Raw genomic sequence first — 22,419 nt, forward strand, 5'->3', positions numbered from 1 at the left:
TATAACCTGTATCTTGTGCTAATCTCCTATCTCATCCTGTGACTTGGAATGCCTAACTGTCTAAGAATGTAGCCCAGTAGGTTGCTCAGCCTTATTTTACCCAGCCCCTACTCCAGATGAAGTTGCTCTGGTTCGAATGCCTCTGACATTTTGAAGTACAAAAGTTTTTAGCTTTGGTGAATGCAATTTATGTGTTTTTTTCCTTTGTTGCTTGTGCCTTTAGTTTCATGTCTAAGAAACTATTACCTAATTCAAGTTCATAAATATTTACTCCTACATTTTCTTCTAAGGGTTTTTTGGTTTTTTTTTTTTTTTTTTTGAGAGGGAGTCTCGCTCTGTCGCCCAGGCTGGAGTGCAGTGGCGCAATCTCGGTTCACTGCAAGCTCCGCCTCCCGGGTTCGTGCCGTTCTCCTGCCTCAGCCTCCCGAGTAGCTGGGACTACAGGCACCCACCACCACGCCCTGCTAATCTTTTGTATTTTTGGTAGAGACGGGGCTTCACCATGTTGGTCAGGCTGGTCTCTATCACCTGACCTCATGATCCGCCCTCCTCGGCCTCCCAAAGTGCTGAGATTACAGGCGTGAGCCACTGTGCCTGGCCTTCTAAAGATTTTATAGTTTTAGTTCTTACATTTAGGTCGTTGATCCATATTTAGTTAATTTTTGCATATGGTGTGAGGTAGGAAGCATATAATTTTAATTTCTGCTTAGCCTGATGATAATCATGTGACCCTTTGTAAGTTTTTGCACCTAAGTCTCAATTTCCTTATTTGTAAAGTGAGAATAACAAATGGTAGCTAAATCATAAGGTTACAGTGAAGATAGAAAATTTACGTAGAGCATTTATCACAGTGCTTGAAGCATCCTAACTGCTCAATAAATGCGGTCGGTGTTGCAGTTATAACATGAGCGATGAATGCGTGCTTCTGCAGTGGAGCTCCAGAAAGACGGGCAGCATTTCTGAGAAGGTAAACGGGAGGAAGCAGGCTAGCTTAGTCCACTTAGAGAAGCAGGTCTGGGATTGTTGTGAGAGTCTCTGCCCTAGGTAGACCACTGCCTCGTGATCACCTCTGGGGATTGGTAAAAATTGGAATTCTCGGGCCCCATCAGAACTACTGAAAACAGCCTCCTGTGAGCACTGGGCTCGCAGTGGTTGGAGTGACGGCGGTCGCGCCGGCAGCGCCGCCTTGGGCCTGCGGGAGGCGCCCGAGAGACAGGGGCGACCACGGCGGCTGCGCAGAGTCCTCTCTAGGCCGACTACCCCACCAGCGGGATCCGCTTGGCTCAGCTGACAGCTCCCGAGAACGGAAGAGGCGGTGCGCCGGTTGAGCAGGGAATTGCTAGGCCTGGTCGGCTGGCGGCGGTGAGTGGGCCCCGGGCAAGGGCGGAGGGCGGAACTTTGGAGCTTGGCACTGCCGGGTGGCCGGAAGGTACGGTGGGGACAGCTCTCTGGGCGCGCGAGGCAGAAAAGGGGACCGGGCCAGGACTGTACAGTGGGCCTCAGTCGCTCAAACCCGGGACCGGGCGTCCGCAGCCCAGCTGGCCGGGACTCCCTTCCGGACGCTCCTGAGGAGGAAGAGAAAGGTGTGGGCCCTGCTTCTTTGGGAGGCCCCAGGCTGGCCAGCAGCTCACACGCCCGGATAGCGCCCTCTGATCCCAGCGCTGGGGCGGATAGCTAGCCTTGGACTTGCCCCTGTTTTGGGGTAGTCGCCCAAACGACTCCGCACGCCGGGTGGCGAGCTGAACCCAGACCAGGACACCCGAAGACCAAATGGATAGAATGAGAAGGAAATGGGGGTAGCAACCAGAATTGAGGTACTGGCTTCCAAGTGACAGCTTCACAAGCTGAAATCTAGTAGGGTAGGTCATGAGGAACTGTTGAAACACTGCTTGGAGTAGAAGTTGCTAGCCCTGACTGCATATTGGAATCACCTGGAGAACTTGGACAACTACTGAGGCCTGAATTAATTGTTCTGGGTGTGGCCTGGGTATTCAGATTTTAAAAAACAGCTCCTTAGAAGATTCTAATGTGCAGTCAGATGGAGAACACTAACCTAAAACCATAAACTGCATAAATGAATCTCTCATCCCATTTGCAAATGTTTTAACAGGAAGAAACAAAAAGCTTAATTAGCACCATATATTCCCACCTAGTAAAATTGTTTAAGATTAAATAAGACAATGTGAAAGGACCTAATACTGTACGTAGTAGGTGCTCAATAAATGTAAATTGATTCTGAATCTCATTCTTATTGGGGAGTTACACATCCGAGAATCTGTAACTTTTTAATTATGGTTTTGTATATGGTATTTTTGCATATAATTTTAGGGTGTTGATAGGATTCTCCATAACCCATCTGAGACCATACTCCCTTTTCCCCTCACCCCAGTGAAGAAGCCTAGCTCTAAAGCGTTTAGAATAAAACTTAAAAGTTTCTGTTTGTGTATTCTTGTTTTGTTTAAGTATTTTTCTGTTATCAGAATTAACCATGAGTGCCACTGGTGGTATTAATTCATGAACAAGAGAGGAAAAACTGGAGGGGGATGGCAAATGAAGGAATACAAAAAGCAGAAGAGGAAAGGAGAAAAAACAAGAAACTGAAGAGGCTGTTTGTTATGGGGCATGGTGTCCTGTCCTCTCATATGACCTTGGTGTTCCTCCTTACCTCCTCCCATGGCTGAGGGCAGACAGATAAAAAGTCCTCAGTCATTGCTGGGCACATGCAAATACTCCTTTAACCACATGGCTCAGTCAGTCTGCCCTAGGAGAGTAACATGCACCTGTAGATTAGGATTGGCTGTATGTTAGGATATGTTTGACTTAAGTGGTGATCATGGAAATTCAGAATTTTAATTTGGAGAGGGTCCTAACACCATCTTTTGTATTTCTTTTCTGCAGATGGCAGGATTTTCATAGTATATGTAGTATGAGTTCCACATCTTGGCCTCTTATCCAGCTTCAGCAGTCTCAGCTCCACCAGTTAGAGAATAAATGGGATTTGCACGAACTCCACTCTGAGCTGAAATACAGACTGTGGTGTTAATATTCTTTTCTTCTGGTTGTTATTAACAGGTACTAACTGACCTCAAGTAGAACATGTAATTGTGTCTTTTAGGGAGGCAACTTAAGCAGAGCCATGAACTAACGTCTCCTAGAAAAAGTGTTTTTTGAAATGAAATCATTTTAAATTTCACAGTATGACCTTTTAGAATGTAAAAAAATCCTAACTTTTTAATTATGTACATTTTAATTAAAAATATTTTAGTTGTGAGGGAGGATATTTGCAAATGCAATTGTTGTTCAGTATTTTAATTGACAGAATGGTATTTTGTTTTATTAAAATGATTTTTGTAAATTCTCATTGCTTATTTTTTTCCACATTTAAATTATCTGAAATTGCTGTATCTTTCAGTTGACGCTATTTTAAAAAACATTGATTCATACTTTATTTATTTTTATTTATTTATTTATTTTTTTGAGACGGAGTCTCACTCTATAGCCCAGGCTGGAGTGCAGTGGCCGGATCTCAGCTCACTACAAGCTCCGCCTCCCGGGTTCACGCCATTCTCCTGCCTCAGCCTCCCGAGTAGCTGGGACTACAGGCGCCTGCCACCTCGCCCGGCTAGTTTTTTTTGTATTTTTTAGTAGAAACGGGATTTCACCGTGTTAGCCAGGATGATCTCGATCTCCTGACCTCGTGATCCACCCGTCTTGGCCTCCCAAAGTGCTGGGATTACAGGCTTGAGCCACCGCGGCCGGCCCCATACTTTATTTTTTGAGACAAGGTCTTGCTCTGTCACCCAGGCTGGAGTGCAGTGATGCAGACATGGCTCACTGCAGCCTCAGCATCCAAGGCTCAAGCGATCCTCCTACCACAGTCTCCTAAGTAGCTGGGACTACAAGCACACACCACCATACCTGGCTAATTTTTTATAGAGACAGGATCTTGTATGTTGCCATGGCTGATCTCAAACTGCTGGCCTCAAGCGATCCTCCTGCCTTGGCCTCTCAAAGTGCTGGGATTACAGGCATGAACCTCCACACCCAGCCAGTTCATACTTTAATAGTAGCTAATTTCTTTCTTTCTTTCTCTTTCTTTTTCTTTCTTCCCTCCCTCCCTCCCTCCCTCCCTCCCTCCCTTCCTTCCTTCCTTCCTTCCTGTCTCTGTCACCCAGGCTGGAATGCAGTGGCGCAGTCTCAGCTCACTGCAGCCTCCGCCTGCTGAGTTCTAGTGATTCTCAGTTCTCGTGCCTCAGCTACCAAGTGGTTGGGAATGCGTGCACCACCACGCCCAGCTAATTTTTGTATTTTTAGTAGAGATGGAGTTTTGCTGTGTTGGCCAGGCTAGTCTTGAACTCCTGGCCTCAAGTGATCTGCCTGCCTTGCTCTCCCAAAGTGCTGGGATTAAACGCTTGAGCCACTGTGCCTGGGCCTTGCAGCTAAATTCTTAGTATTACCTAAAATAATGGTAAATCTTTCTTAAAATTATTATCTTTTAAATATTCTTAAGTCATAATGGTAAATCTTAAAATTGATGACTGCTTGGATTTGACAAAATCTGTTATTTCAAAAATTTAATATTGTTTTGCTGCTTGCTCAGTTATCTAATTTTCTTGTATCTATGCCTGTAACATCCTCAAGCACAGTTTTCTCAACTGGAAGCAATTTTGCCTCCAACCCCCATCCTGTCCCAGGACTTTCGGTGCTACTTGGAGATTTTTTTTTTTTTTTGAGACAGGGTCTCACTTTGTCACCCAGGCTGGAGTACAGTGGTGCTATCATGGCTCACTGCAGCCTTGACCTCCCAGGGGTGATTTGCCTGCCTCGGCCTACCAAAGTGTTGGGATTACAGGCGTGAGCCACTGCACCTGGCAAATTAACTTATTTTAAGAAAGCAGTGTAATACACTTTGACTACTTTTGCGAGCCAGGCACTTTGCTAGGTTCAGTGGACAAGTCAAAGTAAACTTGTGATTTGTCGTTTTCAAAGAAAATTTTCAAATTGTGCTTTCTTCCCTCTAATTCAATCATAAAATATCTAACTGATAAGGTCAGAAATTAGAAGTACCACAACTATCCTTTTTGAAAAAGACTGTTAATATTACAAAACGAATGGAATGCCAGATATGGCTGTCATTTTTGGTTTGGGAGGAAAGTGAGAATATCGAGTAATTCTTTGCAGTTATTGGTGAGGAACTTTTTTTAAAGTGCCATTAAACTTTTCCCACCTCTGTGCATTTTCTTTTCTTTTTTTTTTTTTTTTTTTTTTCTTGAGACGGAGTTTCATTCTTGTCACCCAGGCTGGAGTACAGTGGTACTATGTTGGCTCACTGCAGTCTCCACCTCCCGGTTCAAGCCATTCTCCTGCCTCAGCCTCCCAAGCAGCTGGGATTACAGGCACCTGCCACCATGCCCGGCTAAGTTTTGTATTTTTAGTGGAGATGGGGGGTCGCCGCGTTGGCCAGGCTAGTCTCGAACTCCTGAGCTCAGGTGATCTGCCTGCCTTGGCCTCCCAAAGTGTTGGGATTACAGGCGTGAGCCACTGTACCTGGCCACCCTCTGTGCATTTTCTGTTCTTAACTGATTTTAATGTTTTCAGGTCCTCAGAAAATTAAATGTCGTCAGAAGACCGAGAAGCTCAGGAGGATGAATTGCTGGCCCTGGCTAGTATTTATGATGGAGATGAATTTAGAAAAGCAGAGTCTGTCCAAGGTGGAGAAACCAGGATCTATTTGGATTTGCCACAGAATTTCAAGATATTTGTGAGCGGTTAGTTAATAATATTTTCTTAAACAGATTTTTCTAAATATTATTCTTTATTTCTTAGTGTACCTTAAACTATTTGTCATTTCGTGTTTATAGGCATTAGTGATAGGTGGTAGTATTACAGATTTAATGCATATTTCTGTTTTAAATGAAAATTGCAATGAGGGGCAAACAGTTTTCAATTTGATTCTACCTTTTTGATCACTGAAGAGGGATATTATCCGGCGTATTTCATATATCCTAGTCTGCTGACTAGCAGTTTATCAGCCATGAGTCATTGGCTATTACATAGTGATAATCAAAGAGAAAATTAATGTATGTGAAAACACTTAGAAATTTTCAAGTACAGTGGTGGTTGCTAATACTATTTGGTTTCCAGAATCATTTCAACTGCTATAAACATATGACACATGCTGTTACTCTGTGACCTTTTGCTTCAGAAAAAACAATACTGCTGGTTTTGATACAGACATTTACAGAAGACCTTGATGCACACTTTCTCAAAATGTTTCTACTATAAAGGGATTGAGTAAAGAACGTAAGTGTGGTAATTTAAATGCAGCTTTGGTTGTGAGAGTGTTGTATGCTATATCATATCCTCAAACCTGAGATCATTGTGTTGGCACAAATTTTCCCAACTGATTCATGGATAGTTGGGACATGCTGGTCTAAGTAGGTCATGTTGTTTAATGGAAATGAACATCCTTTCTCTAGATCATGTCTTTAATCATCTACTATAAACCAAACCACAACAAATCAAACATTGTGTGTTCCTTGGTCATTAGTGTTAGGAATTGTACCCAGAATTGTATACAAGAATAAGTTGTAGTATTTTCATTATACATTTCATGGTGCTGAGTAGATTTTTCAAGGGCTTACAAGATTTTTTTTAAGGTGGTGGCTACCAAGTTAAAGTTAGGAAATAGAAAGTGCTTTGGGGGAGGGTTTTTCCCTCAACTAAAGCATTAAGTCTTTCTTGAGCGCTGCTCAACGGTAATGGACACTCAAGTGTTGACCAACTGATCCTTTCTAATCTTTGTTTTTGGTTCAGGCAATTCAAATGAGTGTCTCCAGAATAGTGGCTTTGAATACACCATTTGCTTTCTGCCTCCACTTGTGCTGAACTTTGAACTGCCACCAGATTATCCATCCTCTTCCCCACCTTCATTCACACTTAGTGGCAAATGGCTGTCACCAACTCAGGTTAGACTTGAAACTTAATTTTTCCTATCCATTTTTAGAAACTTAAAAATCATCTTTAATTGAAGACTATCTTAATGATCTTGAATTCAGTGCATGAAAAACAAATGGCTTTGGTTTTGTAATTTTTTTCCCTTGCCTTGGTGAATCCTGATGTTAAGAAATTGAAAATGTTTGGTGTTTTAAAAAGGAATGGCAGTAATTGAAACAATCATGAATTGTAGTAGGAGTAATTTTTAAGCAAGTATATTATTTCTTTTCTTGTTTTGCTATTTTCCCATTTAATCTGTATTATAATGGAGACTATGAGGTTTTCCTCATTTTCCTTAGATATTGATACTACTTTTTTCTCAGTTTCTTATCCATTCCTTAAATGAAAGATTCCATTGTAATTAGGACTAAAAATTGAGCTACTGTAGTTATAATAAGCAAATTTTCTGAGTAAATACAATAACTGATTTTCTTTGTAAAATCTGTATTAATAACAAGTAACAGTCAACTGGTATCACATAGACATAAATGCATACAAGTAGAAATGTGTATAGTTCCTGTAGATACCTCAGTAAAGCTTGAGGCCTTGTGTTAAGAGCCTCATTTCCTCTGGGTTATATATACTTTTCTAGTAACAACTTCAACTCTTGATTGAGAAATAAATATGACTTGAAGCTAAATATAAATAATAGAAAGCATTATAGGATAGATAATGAATCAGTAGCAGCTGCTTTTCTAGAAGTCATAATGAAGATTGATAGACTGATGCGTATTAAGACAAAAGCTCAGCCTGTGCAACATGGCGAAACCCAATTTCTACAAAAAATACAAAAATTAGCCAAGTGTGGTGGTGCATCCCTGTAGTCCCAGCTACTTGGGAGGCTGAGGTGGGAGGATCACTTGAGCCTGGGTGGCAAAGATTGCAGTGAGCTGAGATTGACCCACTGCACTCCAGCCTGGGTGACAGAGAGAGACCCTGTCTCAGAAAAGAAAAAAGACAAAAGCTGTCAGAATTGCTGACCTCAAGCAATAGCTCATTAGTTTTTATCTTTGGATCATACAGTTTTCATTCCCCCATCCACCAATCTAATCTTTTCATTGAGAGTACTTTTGCAAACTTGAGCTTATGGCTTAAAAGCAAAATTAAACCTTAAAAAGGATAATATAGGTAGAATAAAAAGGCGTATTACTTTACATTCTAATATCTGTGCCAGAGGCAACAGTTGCAAGACAGTTGATTTGTTCAGGAATATCAAGACTGTTTGGCATTTAGGCCACTGATAGTTGGCTGAATTATTTAGATCTTCATAGTCGTATTTCAGCAGAGAGCTTTTCATACTTTACATCCATGCATGTGCATGCATGCACACACATATGCGCACACACGCACGAAACAGGACAGATTAACTGGATGTGTGGTTGCAGTTTCAGATTCCAGCTAACCAGCATCTACTTAATGCTGGATTTGGGGGTGGGGGTGTGTGCTGGGGAAGAGAGTTGTTCTATGTGTTGCAGCTAAAATTACAGAATTCTTTATCAAATAAATGTTTATGCATATAATTAACATTTTAATTAGTCTCTTATATTCCTTCTTGGTTCAGTTCTTGTTTGTTGCTGTACCCTGATTCCTTGGCATTATGACTCTCACCTGTTAATAGTGAATTTGACACATAGAGCTGTCATTCCCTGAATTGGGGTGGATAGACAGAAGTGGTTTTAGTTTTCTAAAACCTTGTTCCTTATTCCTCCCCAAATATACTTACACAGTCTCTTGCTCTTTTCCCTGAATTCCCATCCCCCTTCCATTTACATGCATTCCAGCTGCCTTTCTCTCTCTCTCTGTCTCTCTCTCTCTCTTTTTTTTTTGTTTTTTTTTTTTCTGAGATGGAGTCTTGCTCTGTCGCCCAGGCTGGAACACAGGGGCGCAATCTCAGCTCACTGCAACCTCTGCCTAGTGGGTTCAAGTGGTTGTCCTGTCTCAGCCTCCCAAATAGCTGGGAATACAGGTGCCCACCACCACACCCTGGTAATTTTTTGTATTTTTTAGTAGAGACAGGGTTTCACCACGTTGGCTAAGCTGGTTATGAACCCCTGACCTCAGGTGATCCACCCGCCTCGGCCTCCCAGAATTCTGGGATTACAGGCATGAGCCACCACGCCCGGCCCCAGCTGCCTCTCTTGAGAAGGGACTGGAGAAGAAAAGAGGTTGGAGAATGGCTTCTTCATAGGACTTGGCAGTTCACACAGCACTCAGAGCTTCCCTTTTAGTATTTATCACATTTTACGGATTTTAGCAGATTTCTCAAAAGCATGGTTGATTTATAAGGATATTTATGTAAATGTGAAAAATTATTAGTTGTTCAATCTGAACTCATCAATAAGTATTTAAGGTAGTACCTGTGCAGGGTTTAGTCAGTGGCACTACACAGAGCATAAGAAACAGAAAATCTGGTCCCTTTTCATTTGTCATTTAAATTTACAAAATTTGTTTGCCATCTGGAAGGCCTATTTTTGGATGTTTACCTAAAAAAGAAAAGCTGCTTATAATTCCTGTGCTCTAGTTACAAATATTTTATATTTCTAATGGAAAATCCTCTTATATTTGCCTTTCAAATTGAACAGACCATTTTTAAAGAGGAAAATTCCAAATAATTTAACTTTGGTTGCTTAGCTTAGGAAGTGTAAGCTTTCTCTATGGCTGCCAAACCTTGCTGAGGGCTTGTGATTAGGACTAGGGTCAATGTCAGTCAACTTCCCTCCATTAACCAGGATCTGATATAAGCCCAGATTGCTTAGTTAAAAGCAGCTTGTAAATCTGAACAAGGACTCTGAGGTTGAATTCTGTGAGTGATTGTTTCAGATGAGTTGACATTTTGATAAAACTGAAAGAATTAATTTTAAAACTTGAGTAGTATTTTTAAACAATTCTTTTTCCAACCATTATTCTAGGATACCAACAGGGCTAGGACTCCTAAAGGAAGAAAAATAGTTTAGTTTTAGAACTAGATCTCTTTCTCCTACATGAGATATATGGCAGTACTAAAAGATTAAAGAACAGAAAAAAGTCTTCCATTTCAGTGACTAAAATGTACAGCTATTTCTCTACCTTGTGGAGTCTTGCTATTTCTCTTGTTCTCATGGTACTTCTTGCTTCTGACTTTGTGTTCTACTTTGGCTCATGTTGCTGAATAGTTTAAGAAGTGCTCCAGTAAGAATGTTTATACTGTTTTGTAGCACAGTGTATCACAGCAGTAAAAAAATAGTGTTAGAATAAGGCCCTAACTTGCAAGTGGAAAAGATTTCTCGGGAAACCAGGAGTTGGCTGCAGCATCATTTTTCTGAACTCACCAACATCTTCATGTGTTTTCTCCTAGCTATCTGCTCTATGCAAGCACTTAGACAACCTATGGGAAGAACACCGTGGCAGTGTGGTCCTGTTTGCCTGGATGCAATTTCTTAAGGAAGAGACCCTAGCATACTTGAATATTGTCTCTCCTTTTGAGCTCAAGATTGGTTCTCAGAAAAAAGTGCAGAGAAGGACAGCTCAAGCCTCTCCCAACACAGAGCTAGATTTTGGAGGAGCTGCTGGATCTGATGTAGACCAAGAGGAAATTGTGGATGAGAGAGCTGTGCAGGATGTGGAATCATTGTCAAATCTGATCCAGGAAATCTTGGACTTTGATCAAGCTCAGCAGATAAAATGCTTTAATAGTAAATTGTTCCTGTGCAATATCTGTTTCTGTGAGAAGCTGGGTAGTGAATGCATGTACTTCTTGGAGTGCAGGCATGTGTACTGCAAAGCCTGTCTGAAGGACTACTTTGAAATCCAGATCAGAGATGGCCAGGTTCAATGCCTCAACTGTCCAGAACCAAAGTGCCCTTCGGTGGCCACTCCTGGTCAGGTAACTGTTTACCCTGCTGATGGTTGCCTCCTAATTCTCTTCCATAAATGGAGATATCATCTCAAGAACTTCCTTGATAGGGCTCATGGGGCAGTCTGAGGCCTTGGAGCCAGCCCACAAGTTGTTTTGCTGTATCCATTAAGAATGCTATGGTCAGGCCGGGCGCGGTGGCTCAAGCCTGTAATCCCAGCACTTTGGGAGGCCGAGATGGGTGGATCATGAGGTCAGGAGATCGAGACCATCCTGGCTAATACGGTGAAACCCCGTCTCTACTAAAAAATACAAAAAACTAGCCAGGCGAAGTGGCGGGTGCCTGTAGTCCCAGCTACTCGGGAGGCTGAGGCAGGAGAATGGCGTGAACCCGAGAGGAGGAGCTTGCAGTGAGCTGAGATCCGGCCACTGCACTCCAGCGTGGGTGACAGAGCGAAACTCCGTCTCAAAAAAAAAAAAAAAAAAAAAGAATGCTATGGTCTTAGTCTACTGCTTAAGCAAATGGAATGCTTCCTTTGGCCTTGCAATGGGCAAGGATGAGTGTTAGTTATTAAGTAATTGTGATAATTTACTTTGTATATCTGCTAGGATCCCATAAACCTTGGGGAATCACTAGCTTATCCTTGTGTGAGGTTGGGATCTGAAGGGGATATCTCTTGGAATAATTAACCAACTTTTATAGACTTCAGCATAAGTACAGCCTACTTAGGTTTTGTTGTTGTTGTTGTTGTTGTTTTGTTTGAGACGGAGTCTTGCTGTGTCACCCAGGCTGGAGTGCAGGGCCACGATCTCAGCTTACGGCAGCCTCTGCCTCCCGGGTTCAAGTGATTTCCTGCCTCCGCCTCCCAAGTAGCTGGAATGGTTAATTTTTTTTGTATTTTTAGTAGAGACAGGGTTTCACCATGTTGGGCAGGCTGGTCTTGAACTCCTGACCTCAACTGATCCTCCCACTTCGGTCTCCCAAAGGGTTGGGATTACAGGTGTGAGCCACTGCGCCCAGCCAGTTTTTTGTTTTCTTATTAAAGCATAATTTTACTTAAAATAAACTACACATTTAAAGCATACAAGGCTAGCATGGTAGCTTATACCTATAATCCCAGCACTTTGGGAGGCCAAGATAGGAGGATCACTTGAGGCTAGGGGTTTAAAACCAGCCTGTGCAAAATAGCATGACTCCATGTCTGAAAAAAAAAAAAATCAGTCAGGCATGATAGCAAGTGCCTGTTGTCCTAGCTACTAGGGAAGCTGAGGCGGAGAATCACTTGAGCCCAGGAGTTCAAGGCTGCAGTGAGCTGTGATTGCACCACTGCACTCCAGTCTGGACGACAGAGTAAGACCCTATCTCTAAAGAAATAAAACTAAAATATAAAATGAATTGTACACTTTGCTTAGTTTTAACAAATATGTAGACCATAATTGCCATCTGAGTCAAAATATACTTGGTTTGATTTTAAAGTGAAAGAGAGATTTTAATTTATGTGCCCATCTGGTTTACACTAGCATCCTAAGAATCTCCTCAGGTTCAGAACTGGTTGTGGAATCATCAAACCTATGGTGTTTTGTATTTCCCTCCAGGTCAAAGAGCTAGTGGAAGCAGAGTTATTTGCCCGTTATGACCGCCTTCTCCTCCAGTCCACCTTGGACCTGATGGCAGATGTAGTGTACTGCCCCCGGCCATGCTGCCAGCTGCCTGTGATGCAGGAGCCTGGCTGCACCATGGGTATCTGCTCCAGCTGCAATTTTGCCTTCTGTACTTTGTGCAGGTTGACCTACCATGGGGTCTCTCCATGTAAGGTGACTGCAGGTATGTTTTAACTGTGAACCCAAATCCTCTATCCCCAATCTCTCCCTCACATTTCACTTTCCTACCAGTGCCTTATGACTTCATTCTTCAATTTTAGAAGTATTCCTTTAGACGATATTTCTGTGTCAGTGACTATCCCAGGCCCTGGGGCTGTAGTAGTGACCAGAAGAGACAAAATCTCTGCCCTCATGGAACTTACATTCTACTAGGGGAGACAGGAAAACAAAATAAGGATATTAGGTGATGGTAAGTGCTGAAGAGGCAGAAGAAATAAAGCAAGGACAGGATATGAAATGTTCTGAAGGGGAGGGGACTTGGGATTTTAGTTAGGGAAACCAGGGGAGGCCTCACTGGCAAAATGGTTTAAGTAAAGACTTGAAGGAGGTAGGAAAAACCATGCAGATACCAGGGAGGAACATTCCAGGAGAAGAAATGGCATGGCAAATTCTATCTACGAACATGGAATAATGTAGATCCTGGATGGCAAATGCAGGGCATCTAAGCTGCCATTCTTGTCTCCATGGCACATGTATTTGACCATTTATCAAATGCTTTCTCCTTGAGCCCAGAGAGGCCTCAGAAACTTCCTCAGCATGGCACTTCGGACAACTACCCTCTGATAAAGTAGACACAGGAGTGAAATATGTTTGCCATTTCCAGTCTAGATAAGGAATCATAAATCAGGCCCTTAATGTCGATTTAACTGGACTTTGGTGGCTTAGTCTTTCTCAGACTAACAGTGATAATGATAACAGCTACTTCACAAAATTGCAGCTCGAGCAGACAACAATAATTTCACCGGGTTATTCTAAGGATGAAGGGAACTAATATTGTGCTATTCAAAATTGTTATATTTGTTACAGTGGTCTATAATGAGATATAGAAATTGAGAGGGTTAGAAACTTTTATAGTGATTTCACATAATTTTATGTCAGTCAAACCTAATAAAAATTTAGACTTTTTTTCATTTTTCTAATAAATTGTTAGCTGACTGGTGGTGCACACTTGTAGTTGTAGCTATTCAGAAGGCTACAGCAGGAGAATCTTTTGAGCCTCGGTTAAGACTAGTTTGGGCAACATAGTGAGACTCTGCCTTTAAAAAAATTAAATCAAGCAAACCTGATTATATCTTATAAAAGTGTTGATCCTTGACATATTAGAGAAAAAACTAGGCCTTTACCATAAATAGTTTGAGAAACAGTGAGCTAATCCATGTAAAATGCAGAATGGGGTTGGGCATAGTAGCTCACCTCTGTAATCTTAGCACTTTGGGAGGCCAAGGTAGGTGGATTGCTTGAGTCCAGGAGTTTGACACCATGGCAAAACCCCGTGTCTACAAAAAAATACAAAAACTAACGGGATGTGGTGGTGCACACCTGTAGTCTCAGCCACTCAGGTTGCTGAGGCTGGAGGATCGCTTGACCCCGGGAGGTAGAGGCTGCAGTGAGCCAGATTGCACCACTGCACTCCAGCCTGGGGGACAGAATGGGACCCTATCTCAAAAAAAAAAAAAAGGAAAAAGAAAAATGGTAATTATTAATGCTATTATTATTGTAGTTATTGCTTGCTAATGTTAGCAGACTGTCATTATTTCCAAGAAAGTATCCTGAGAGGAAAGAGTGAGTAGATAATTTCAGTTGCCTCAGGCAGCATCTTGTAGAAGGTAAGGCCAAATGGGATGGAGAAGTTAGCAAAGTATAATATAAGCCTTTACTTTAGACTTCTGTAACCTTTTCATTAAAAGTCGACAGTACATTTCAGGTGTTTCACAGCATTCAGGGATTTAGTAAAATTAGGAATCTCTCCCTCTCTTTGTATGTATATATTATATAAAATATGAAATACCAACAATTTTATTATTTTGAGAAGACTAAAGCAGTATAACCTTTGTCCTTAAGATGCCTAGGAACACAAAAATGCATTGAATGATTAGAGGAATGAGATTTATATTACTTCACTGCTACATTGAAGTAGAGGTGATGGAGCCGTGGGAATGCACTACACAGGAAGAATTCACAGGTGAAAGCAAAGAGTGGAGATAGGATATAGGATTCGGTATCAGAAGATGTCTTTTGCTTTAAAAGGGAGATAGACTTCCGAATAATGTGAGGAAAGTAAACTGATAAAATAAACAGAACATTGTTGGGAAAACTCTTTAATTGTGTTGAAAAATTAAGTAATAGAATTGTGAACAAAAGCCTCTTGTCTGCAAGTAAAGCCTTTGGGATTAGTTACCTGTTCCATTTCAGTTAAATGATAGAGCAGTAGAAGCCAGACTGAAGAGTATCAAGGGAAAACTTTTCAGCACCTATAGCAAAGCATAGTACAGGGTGAGACTTGAGTGGTAAGTTTTATTCACTGATTTTTTTTTTTTTTAACACAAAATTGAAGAGGTAGTCTTTGCTCTTAAGCCAAAGGTGCCTTTGTATTTGGTAGGCCTCTTCATTATCAAACGGTGAATGGTGCCAACTTAGTGGAAAAATCAATGTCTGTTTCAACCTTTGTATCTTCTAGATAAGTCAGTCTTTAACTGCATACTTCTAGTTGCATAAACATACCAACATTAAGAAATCAAAACAAAGGAAAAAAATAACCTATCTTATTCTACCACTTTTAGCAGATACATCTTTTCTAGTTGGGGGATTCCTTTCCATTCATTATCATTTGTGCATGTATAATTTTTACTGGGTTGTAACATAAATATACTTTTTTTCTGGATTCTGTGATGAGTGTTTTAATTGGGTTGTAGCGAATGTAATTATGTTTTTAATAATTGAATATTGCGACATTAAATGGCTCTTTCAAACATAATTATTTCCTTAGAAATTTAATTTTTTTGCCACTGTTATATGCATCTCCATGCATATGACTTTGGATTACTTCCTTATGATAAAGTTCTAGGAATAACATTATTGAATAGTCAAAGATTATAGCCATTTTTAATGATTTTTAGTTTGCATTACAAAGTTATATAAAAGTTAATTTTCCATTTCACTTTCTAGAGAAATTAATGGACTTACGAAATGAATACCTGCAAGCAGATGAGGCTAATAAAAGACTTTTGGATCAAAGGTATGGTAAGAGAGTGATTCAGAAGGCACTGGAAGAGATGGAAAGTAAGGAGTGGCTAGAGAAGAACTCAAAGAGCTGCCCATGTTGTGGAACTCCCATAGAGGTAAATGATTTGGGACAGACTTGGAGGCCATCAGACTTGCAAGCATGCTATGATTACCTTAAGAAGCCTTATTAGTCAATTTTATGACTTACAAAACACATGCTGGTATTATTGCACCTTCCTTACTTGGAAGGTGGAAATTTCACTACTAAATCTTGTTATCGACCTTAAATGTTTGTAGACTTCCCTTTTCAAAGTCTTTTCTTTGTGTCTTTCTTACAGTGACCATTGTTCTTACATTGTATCCATCTCAAAATTGAATGGGTTGTAAGGAGGGCATACTAGAGCTATGGTCACTTCTTACCTCATCTATGTGATTAAAAAAAATCAAATCTGACCTCTCAGAACTATTTATCCTGGAATGCTGCACACCTGTTTAAGATACACTCAGGAATTAATCTGAGTCAAAATAATTACACAACTCTATTGCTTCTTGACAAAAATCTTAATATGTTTTATTTTTTTTATTTTTATTTTTTATTTTTTTTTTTTATTTTTATTTTTTATTTATTTATTTTTTTTTTTTGAGACGGAGTCTCGCTCTGTCGCCCAGGCTGGAGTGCAGTGGCCGCATCTCAGCTCACTGCAAGCTCCGCCTCCCGGGTCTACGCCATTCTCCTGCCTCAGCCTCCCGAGTAGCTGGGACTACAGGCGCCCGCCACCTCACCCGGCTAGTTTTTTTTTTTTGTATTTTTTAGTAGAGACGGGGTTTCACCGTATTAGCCAGGCTGGTCTCGATCTCCTGACCTTGTGATCCGCCCGTCTCGGCCTCCCAAAGTGCTGGGATTACAGGCTTGAGCCACCGCGCCCGGCCATTCTTAATATGTTTTAAAATCAAAATACATCTTTGCATTTGATTCTATTGTTCTAATCTATTATGTCTGAACTGAACATAGTAGTGATACTCCAGGTAAGGAAACTGGCACTATATATAATCACTTTTTTGTTTTTTTGATACTGAGTCTCTCTCTGTTGCCCAGGCTGGAGTGTGGTAGTGCAATATAGGCTAACTACAATCTCCGCCTCCCAGGTTCAAGGAATTTTCATGCCTCAGCCTCCCGAGTAGCTGGGATTACAGGTGCCAGCCACCACACCTGGCTAATGTTTGTATTTTTAGTAGAGATGGGGTTTTATCATGTTGGCCAGGCTGGTCTCCAACTCCTGACCTCAAATGACCCACCCACCTTGGCCTCCCAAAGTGCTGGGATTACAGGCATGAGCCACCACACCTGGCCATTTAATCACTTTTGACATACCTTAGCCCTATGACAGAGTGGAGGACTTGGTACCAAATATTTACTTGGATTTATGTAAAAATTAAAAACCCACACGTTACATCCAAGTATTTTAATATTAATCTACATGTTCCAGTTATATGTGTGTGATTTTTATCTACTGCTTATCAGAAGAGATTGTGCCAAGTAACTAGTTGTAGTAACACTAGCTATTTTCTGTATTTTAGAGTGCAAAATAGAATTACATAGTCATCAGTGTGTTACATTGATATCTCAACCCTGCATAAGAAAAAGGAGAAGACCAGGACAATGTTGTACTGAATCACTTTGGCATGTGCATGTCTCTTCTGCTCTTACAGCCTTGATATTTTTCTCTTTCTATCCTTCCCACCAGAAATTAGATGGATGTAACAAGATGACATGTACTGGCTGTAAGCAATATTTCTGTTGGATTTGCATGGGTTCTCTCTCTAGAGCAAACCCTTACAAACATTTCAATGACCCTGCTTCACCATGTTTTAACCGGTATGTATACACAGAATTCCTTAGGCTCTCCAGCAATTTTTGGTACTTGATTTGCAGACCACACATCCAGTGTTTTATTTAAGTACTTGGACTTATTTAGAGAATTCTCTTACATGTTTTCCCCCATGAAGGAATTTTTATATTATTTTCTCAAAAATGAGCTTTATAATGAGAATATACACTATCTGGAAGTTTTTATAGTGAAAGTTTTCAAACATACAGAAAATTTGAAAGGATAGGACTATGAATAGTAGAATACCTTCCACCCAAATTAACAATTGATAATACTTTGCCATATTTGTTCCCTTAATATTTTTGCTGAACTACATGAAGTTGGAGTTATGATAATGCTTCAACTAAATATTTCCACGTTTCTCCTAAGATAAGGAAATGCTTCTACATCATGACAGTACTTTTAAAAAATTTAATGATAGTGGCATACTGTTATCTAGTAAACAAACATTTGAAACTTCCTAATTATTTCTGAAAATATATTTTAAAGCTATTTGATTGAACCAGAATCTAAACAAGTTCAGTCACTGTATTTGGTTCTATCTCTTTAGTTTCTTAATGCAGAAAAGCTTTGGCCCACCTTTTTTGTGTGTGTGTTTTGTGAACATTCACTTTTTTTTTTTTTCTTTGAGACGGAGTTTCACTCTGTCGCCCAGGCTGGAGTGCAGTGGTGCAATCTCGGCTCACTGCAAGCTCCGCCACCCAGGTTCATGCCATTCTCCTGCCTTAGCCTCCCAAGTAGCTGGGACTACAGGCACCCGCTACCACGCCTGGCTAAGTTTTTTGTATTTTTAGTAGAGACGGGGTTTCACCGTGTTAGGATGATCTCGATCTCCTGACCTTGTGATCCGCCCGTCTCGGCCTCCCAAAGTGCTGGGATTATAAGCGTGAGCCACCGCACCCTGCTGAACATTCACTTTTTGAAGAGTCCAGGCCAGTTGTCTTATATAACGTCTTACCTTCCAGAGTTTTGTTTGTCCATGGTGTCCTTTAGCTAGTTTCTCTATCTTATTTGCTATAAACTGGAAGTTAGGTCTAGACTGAAGTTTGATTAGATTTAGAATAATATTTTTTATGCTGATACTTCATGAGGAGTGATGTGTATTCCGTATTGGATCACATCAAGAGGTCCATGATGTCCCTCATTAGTGTGGTGCTCAGTTCTACAGTTTGCTTTATTGTAAAGGCAAGTTTTCCATTTTGTTATTAGGAAGTAATCTGTGGGGTGATTCCTTGGCACAGTGTGAATATCTTGTTCTCCAAGAGCTCTCCACTTTCAGCATCAGTTGATGATCTTTGTTAAGAGGTGTCTGTTAAGTAAACACATTGGTATTGTGAAACTATAAGAGAAATTGAAGAAACAAGCCCTGCCATGAACTGTTGGAAATCTAGTGTTGGAAATTGCATAAATTGTACATAACATAAGGAAAGGAAGACAAATTGACAGCTACAAAACATTCTATAAATGGAGGGTGCAAGGACTGTGAAGATAGAATGGAGTGATTGATGAGCATGTAATAGTAATAATAGTGTCTTGAAAGAGTTCAGTTTAAATTGCCTGACTTCCCCAGTCTTAGCTTATTCCATGTATTGTATACGCTGGTGTCTTGAAAGAGTTCAGTTTAAATTGCCTGACTTCCCCAGTCTTAGCTTATTCCATGTATTGTATACACTGGTGTCTTGAAAGAGTTCAGTTTAAATTGCCTGACTTCCCCAGTCTTAGCTTATTCCATCTATTATATACACTGAGTATCAGTTTTGTGATACCCATCCTCCCTTATTGTTTATCCTTGGTCCTGGAGAGTTTGTCTGGATTCTAACAGGACTGTTTTGTTTGCTTGTTGTAATTTGGAAAGGAGAGCTTTATTTCTCATAAAGAGTTGAAGCCGGCAAGGTGGCCGTTCTGACAGGTTGGGAAGCATAGCCTTCAGCCGGAAGCTGAAAACAGACACTTTAAGGGTGGAAAGAGGAAGACAGGGATTTATGCTCTACAAGATAGCCAGATACACATATTCAGTAAGCTATAGGAGGAGTCATGAATATTTATGAAAGGAGAAATATGCTGCATGTGCAGTTGAGCTTCATTACCCTTCAGGGGACCCATGTTCAAAAAATGGCACGATCTCTGGGGGAGGTCTCTGATATCAAAAGGTGAAGCAGAGAATACGAAAACCTCAGTACACATCCTCCATAGACTGGCTAGAACCACTCCATGGTCAGTGGTCCATTGACAGGAAGAAATGCTGGTCGGTTTTTGTGCCAAAACTGCAGAAGGGAGGGGCAGCGTTAGGCGGTTGGTTGATAGCAGTGGAGCAAGTCTTCCCAGAGGGTTGGTTTGAACCCTTAGGGAAAGAAAGCCTAATGGTGGTCAATGAGGGAGGGGGGTATGACCAGGTGTGTCTGGCCTCCCATCCCGTCATGGCCGGGAACTGTTTTCAAGGTTTCTTTGGGGTTCCCTTGGCCAGGAGAGGGTCTGTTCAGTTGGTTGTGGGCTTAGGGTATCATTTTTATTTCTCATTTTCCCCCTTTTGACTGAGATTTGCCAGAGGCACCATTGATGGTCAAACTTATTTTGTCCCATATCATTGCTGGAGTGTTGTGGCTAACCTGCCTCGCCTCCATCTAGGCCCTCAGTGGGACCCGTATGGCCAAGGGACTTAAGGCTATAAGACAGCCAATTAAATCTTCTAGGCCAGATGGGAATGGAGCTGGACAGGCACTCATCCACCTTAAACGGGCCGTTCTTTTATTTTTTATTTTTTTGAGATGGAGTCTCACTCTGTTGCCCAGGCTGGAGTGCAGTGGCGCAATCTCGGCTCACTGCAAGCTCCGCCTCCCGGGTTCACGCCATTCTCCTGCCTCAGCCTCCCATGTAGCTGGGACTACAGGCACCCGCCACCGCACCCAGCTAATTTTTTGTATTTTTAGTAGAGTCGGGGTTTCACCGTGTTAGCCAGGATGGTCTCAATCTCCTCACCTCGTGATCCGCCCGTCTCGGCCTCCCAAAGTGCTGGGATTACAGGCGTGAGCCACCATGCCCAGCCCAAACGGGCCGTTCTTCACCAACTTTAGGGTAGATTGTTCAAAGGGACCCATATTTCAGCCCTCCTTAGTGGAATGATTAAAGGAGAAGAAAAGATATACAAAAATGTTATCATAAGAGTACAGAAAATATTTTTCAGTGAAGGAGAGGCAATTTACATTGTTTCATTCAAGTGTATAGAAATGTACCTTTTTTAATGCTTCCAGGCTGTTTTATGCTGTGGATGTTGACGACGATATTTGGGAAGATGAGGTTGAAGACTAATTAACTACTGCTCAAGATATGGAAGTGGATTGTTTTTCCCTAATCTTTCGTCAAGTACACAAAGTAACTTTGCGGGATATTTAGGGTACTACTCATTCACTCTTCCTGTGTAGAAGATATGGAAGAACAAAGTTTATATTTTCATGTGGTACTACTGAAGAAGGTGCATTCATACATTTTAAAATGTAAGTTGAGAAAAATAAGCCAAAGGTTCAGAAAATGAAACTACAGAATATTAAATATTATAATGTGATAATGTGCCCAAAGCTCTGAATAGTAAAAAATTAAATATTTATTTTCTTCCCCAAGCTTTAGGTAAGGAGAAGAGGGGTCAAGAGTTAAACTTAGAGACCCTTTGTCTCTGAGAAGCATCCCTCTAAGACATTCTGTTGGAGCTCCCTCAGTACTACTATTCCTTACAACTGGAGTGGGTAGAAGCCTTTTGAAAATTATACTGAGAACCTGATCTCATTTACTCCATGTTAATCATATTCCTACCAACCTAAATTTCTGCCAACTCAGTTCTCTTTGGAGGAAGCCCTTTACTCTGTAACTGACTGGATGGTCCAGTGTCATTTTGATCTGCTTTTCAGAATGGAAATTTATAATAATTTAAATATATGTTTTAATACCACAAACACTGTGGGGCACTTGATATTTATTAGTGGTGTATATGATCCACTGGTTGCAGGCCAAATCTAGAATTTAGTGATACTGGCTCAGAAGAATTTAAGTTCTATTCAACTTTCCTAGGAGTTAGAACCTAGATTCAAAATGACTTGTCTTTGCTACTTTTGTTCCACATTCTCTCTCTTTACCTTTGCCCTACCTTCTGTTTGTAAGGACGATTTTAGTATTAATTCCAGGAACACATGTTTTTATTTCCTCTGCTGGAATAGGAGAAAGCTTAATATATTCCCAAGCTGAATGTTCTTGAATTATCTGCATTCACCACTGTATATGCATATAGTGACAGTATAACCTGTCTATACCACGGTAGTTCCAGTCCTAACTTTCTGAATTATTCTTAAAGATCTTCTCTAACAAGCTATGGGAATTTGGCTTCATACTCTTTTTTTTGCAACAGCATTGTTCTGGGTGATAATTTTGAATTGATACCTGTTCTTTTTTTCGGGTTTTGTTGGCTTTTTGAAAAATTGTCTTATCATTGGTGGGTGGCTTGGTAGCAAAATAACATTTTTTTGGAAAAGAGGACAGAAAAATTGAACTGCAGCTTGAGAACATATTCTTTTTTTCCTACTTCGTCATTGAAAATTGAGGAATCACTTTTAACTGTTTTAGGTGTGTGTGTCCAGAGTGAGCAAGGACTATGTTTTTGGATTGTCAAAGAGGATGCTTAATCTTAAAATAAAAATAAATTTAAAAATCATCTTATAATTAGAACAGAGTTGCTGCTATTTGTTCTGTCACCAAGGCAACTAATCACATTTTAAAACTGTTTGGCATATAACATATTCTTAAAGTAAGAAGAAAAAGGTCACAGAATAGCAT

The 22,419-nt window shown here is 40.8% G+C and overlaps 1 protein-coding gene across 17 annotated transcripts; it reads left to right on the forward strand.

Moving 5' to 3' along the window:
* Positions 1-1,285: 1,285 nt before the first annotated feature.
* Positions 1,286-22,306, forward strand: RNF14 (ring finger protein 14). 17 transcript variants are annotated; one of them, XM_078004043.1, is made up of 10 exons: positions 1,286-1,859; positions 2,899-3,072; positions 5,599-5,768; positions 6,145-6,303; positions 6,817-6,968; positions 10,331-10,858; positions 12,425-12,653; positions 15,656-15,828; positions 17,458-17,588; positions 20,850-22,306. In XM_078004043.1, exons 6-10 carry the CDS (start codon positions 10,403-10,405, stop codon positions 20,905-20,907), a joined length of 1,047 nt encoding a protein of 348 aa, XP_077860169.1. In that variant the 5' UTR covers positions 1,286-1,859; positions 2,899-3,072; positions 5,599-5,768; positions 6,145-6,303; positions 6,817-6,968; positions 10,331-10,402; the 3' UTR covers positions 20,908-22,306.
* Positions 22,307-22,419: the final 113 nt, after the last annotated feature.

This window comes from Macaca mulatta, chromosome 6, assembly GCF_049350105.2.
Source record: "Macaca mulatta isolate MMU2019108-1 chromosome 6, T2T-MMU8v2.0, whole genome shotgun sequence".
NCBI lineage: Eukaryota > Metazoa > Chordata > Mammalia > Primates > Cercopithecidae > Macaca > Macaca mulatta.

What these genes read in the sequence shown, in the direction of transcription:
- RNF14 (XM_015140850.3), top strand. Translation starts at nt 5,615, where the DNA reads ATGTCGTCAGAAGACCGAGAAGCTCAGGAGGATGAATTGCTGGCCCTG. An exon ending in AATGGCTGTCACCAACTCAG is followed by an intron (nt 6,969 to 10,330) that starts GTTAGACTTGAA and finishes GTTTTCTCCTAG; the next exon opens with CTATCTGCTCTATGCAAGCA. An exon ending in CGGTGGCCACTCCTGGTCAG is followed by an intron (nt 10,859 to 12,424) that starts GTAACTGTTTAC and finishes ATTTCCCTCCAG; the next exon opens with GTCAAAGAGCTAGTGGAAGC.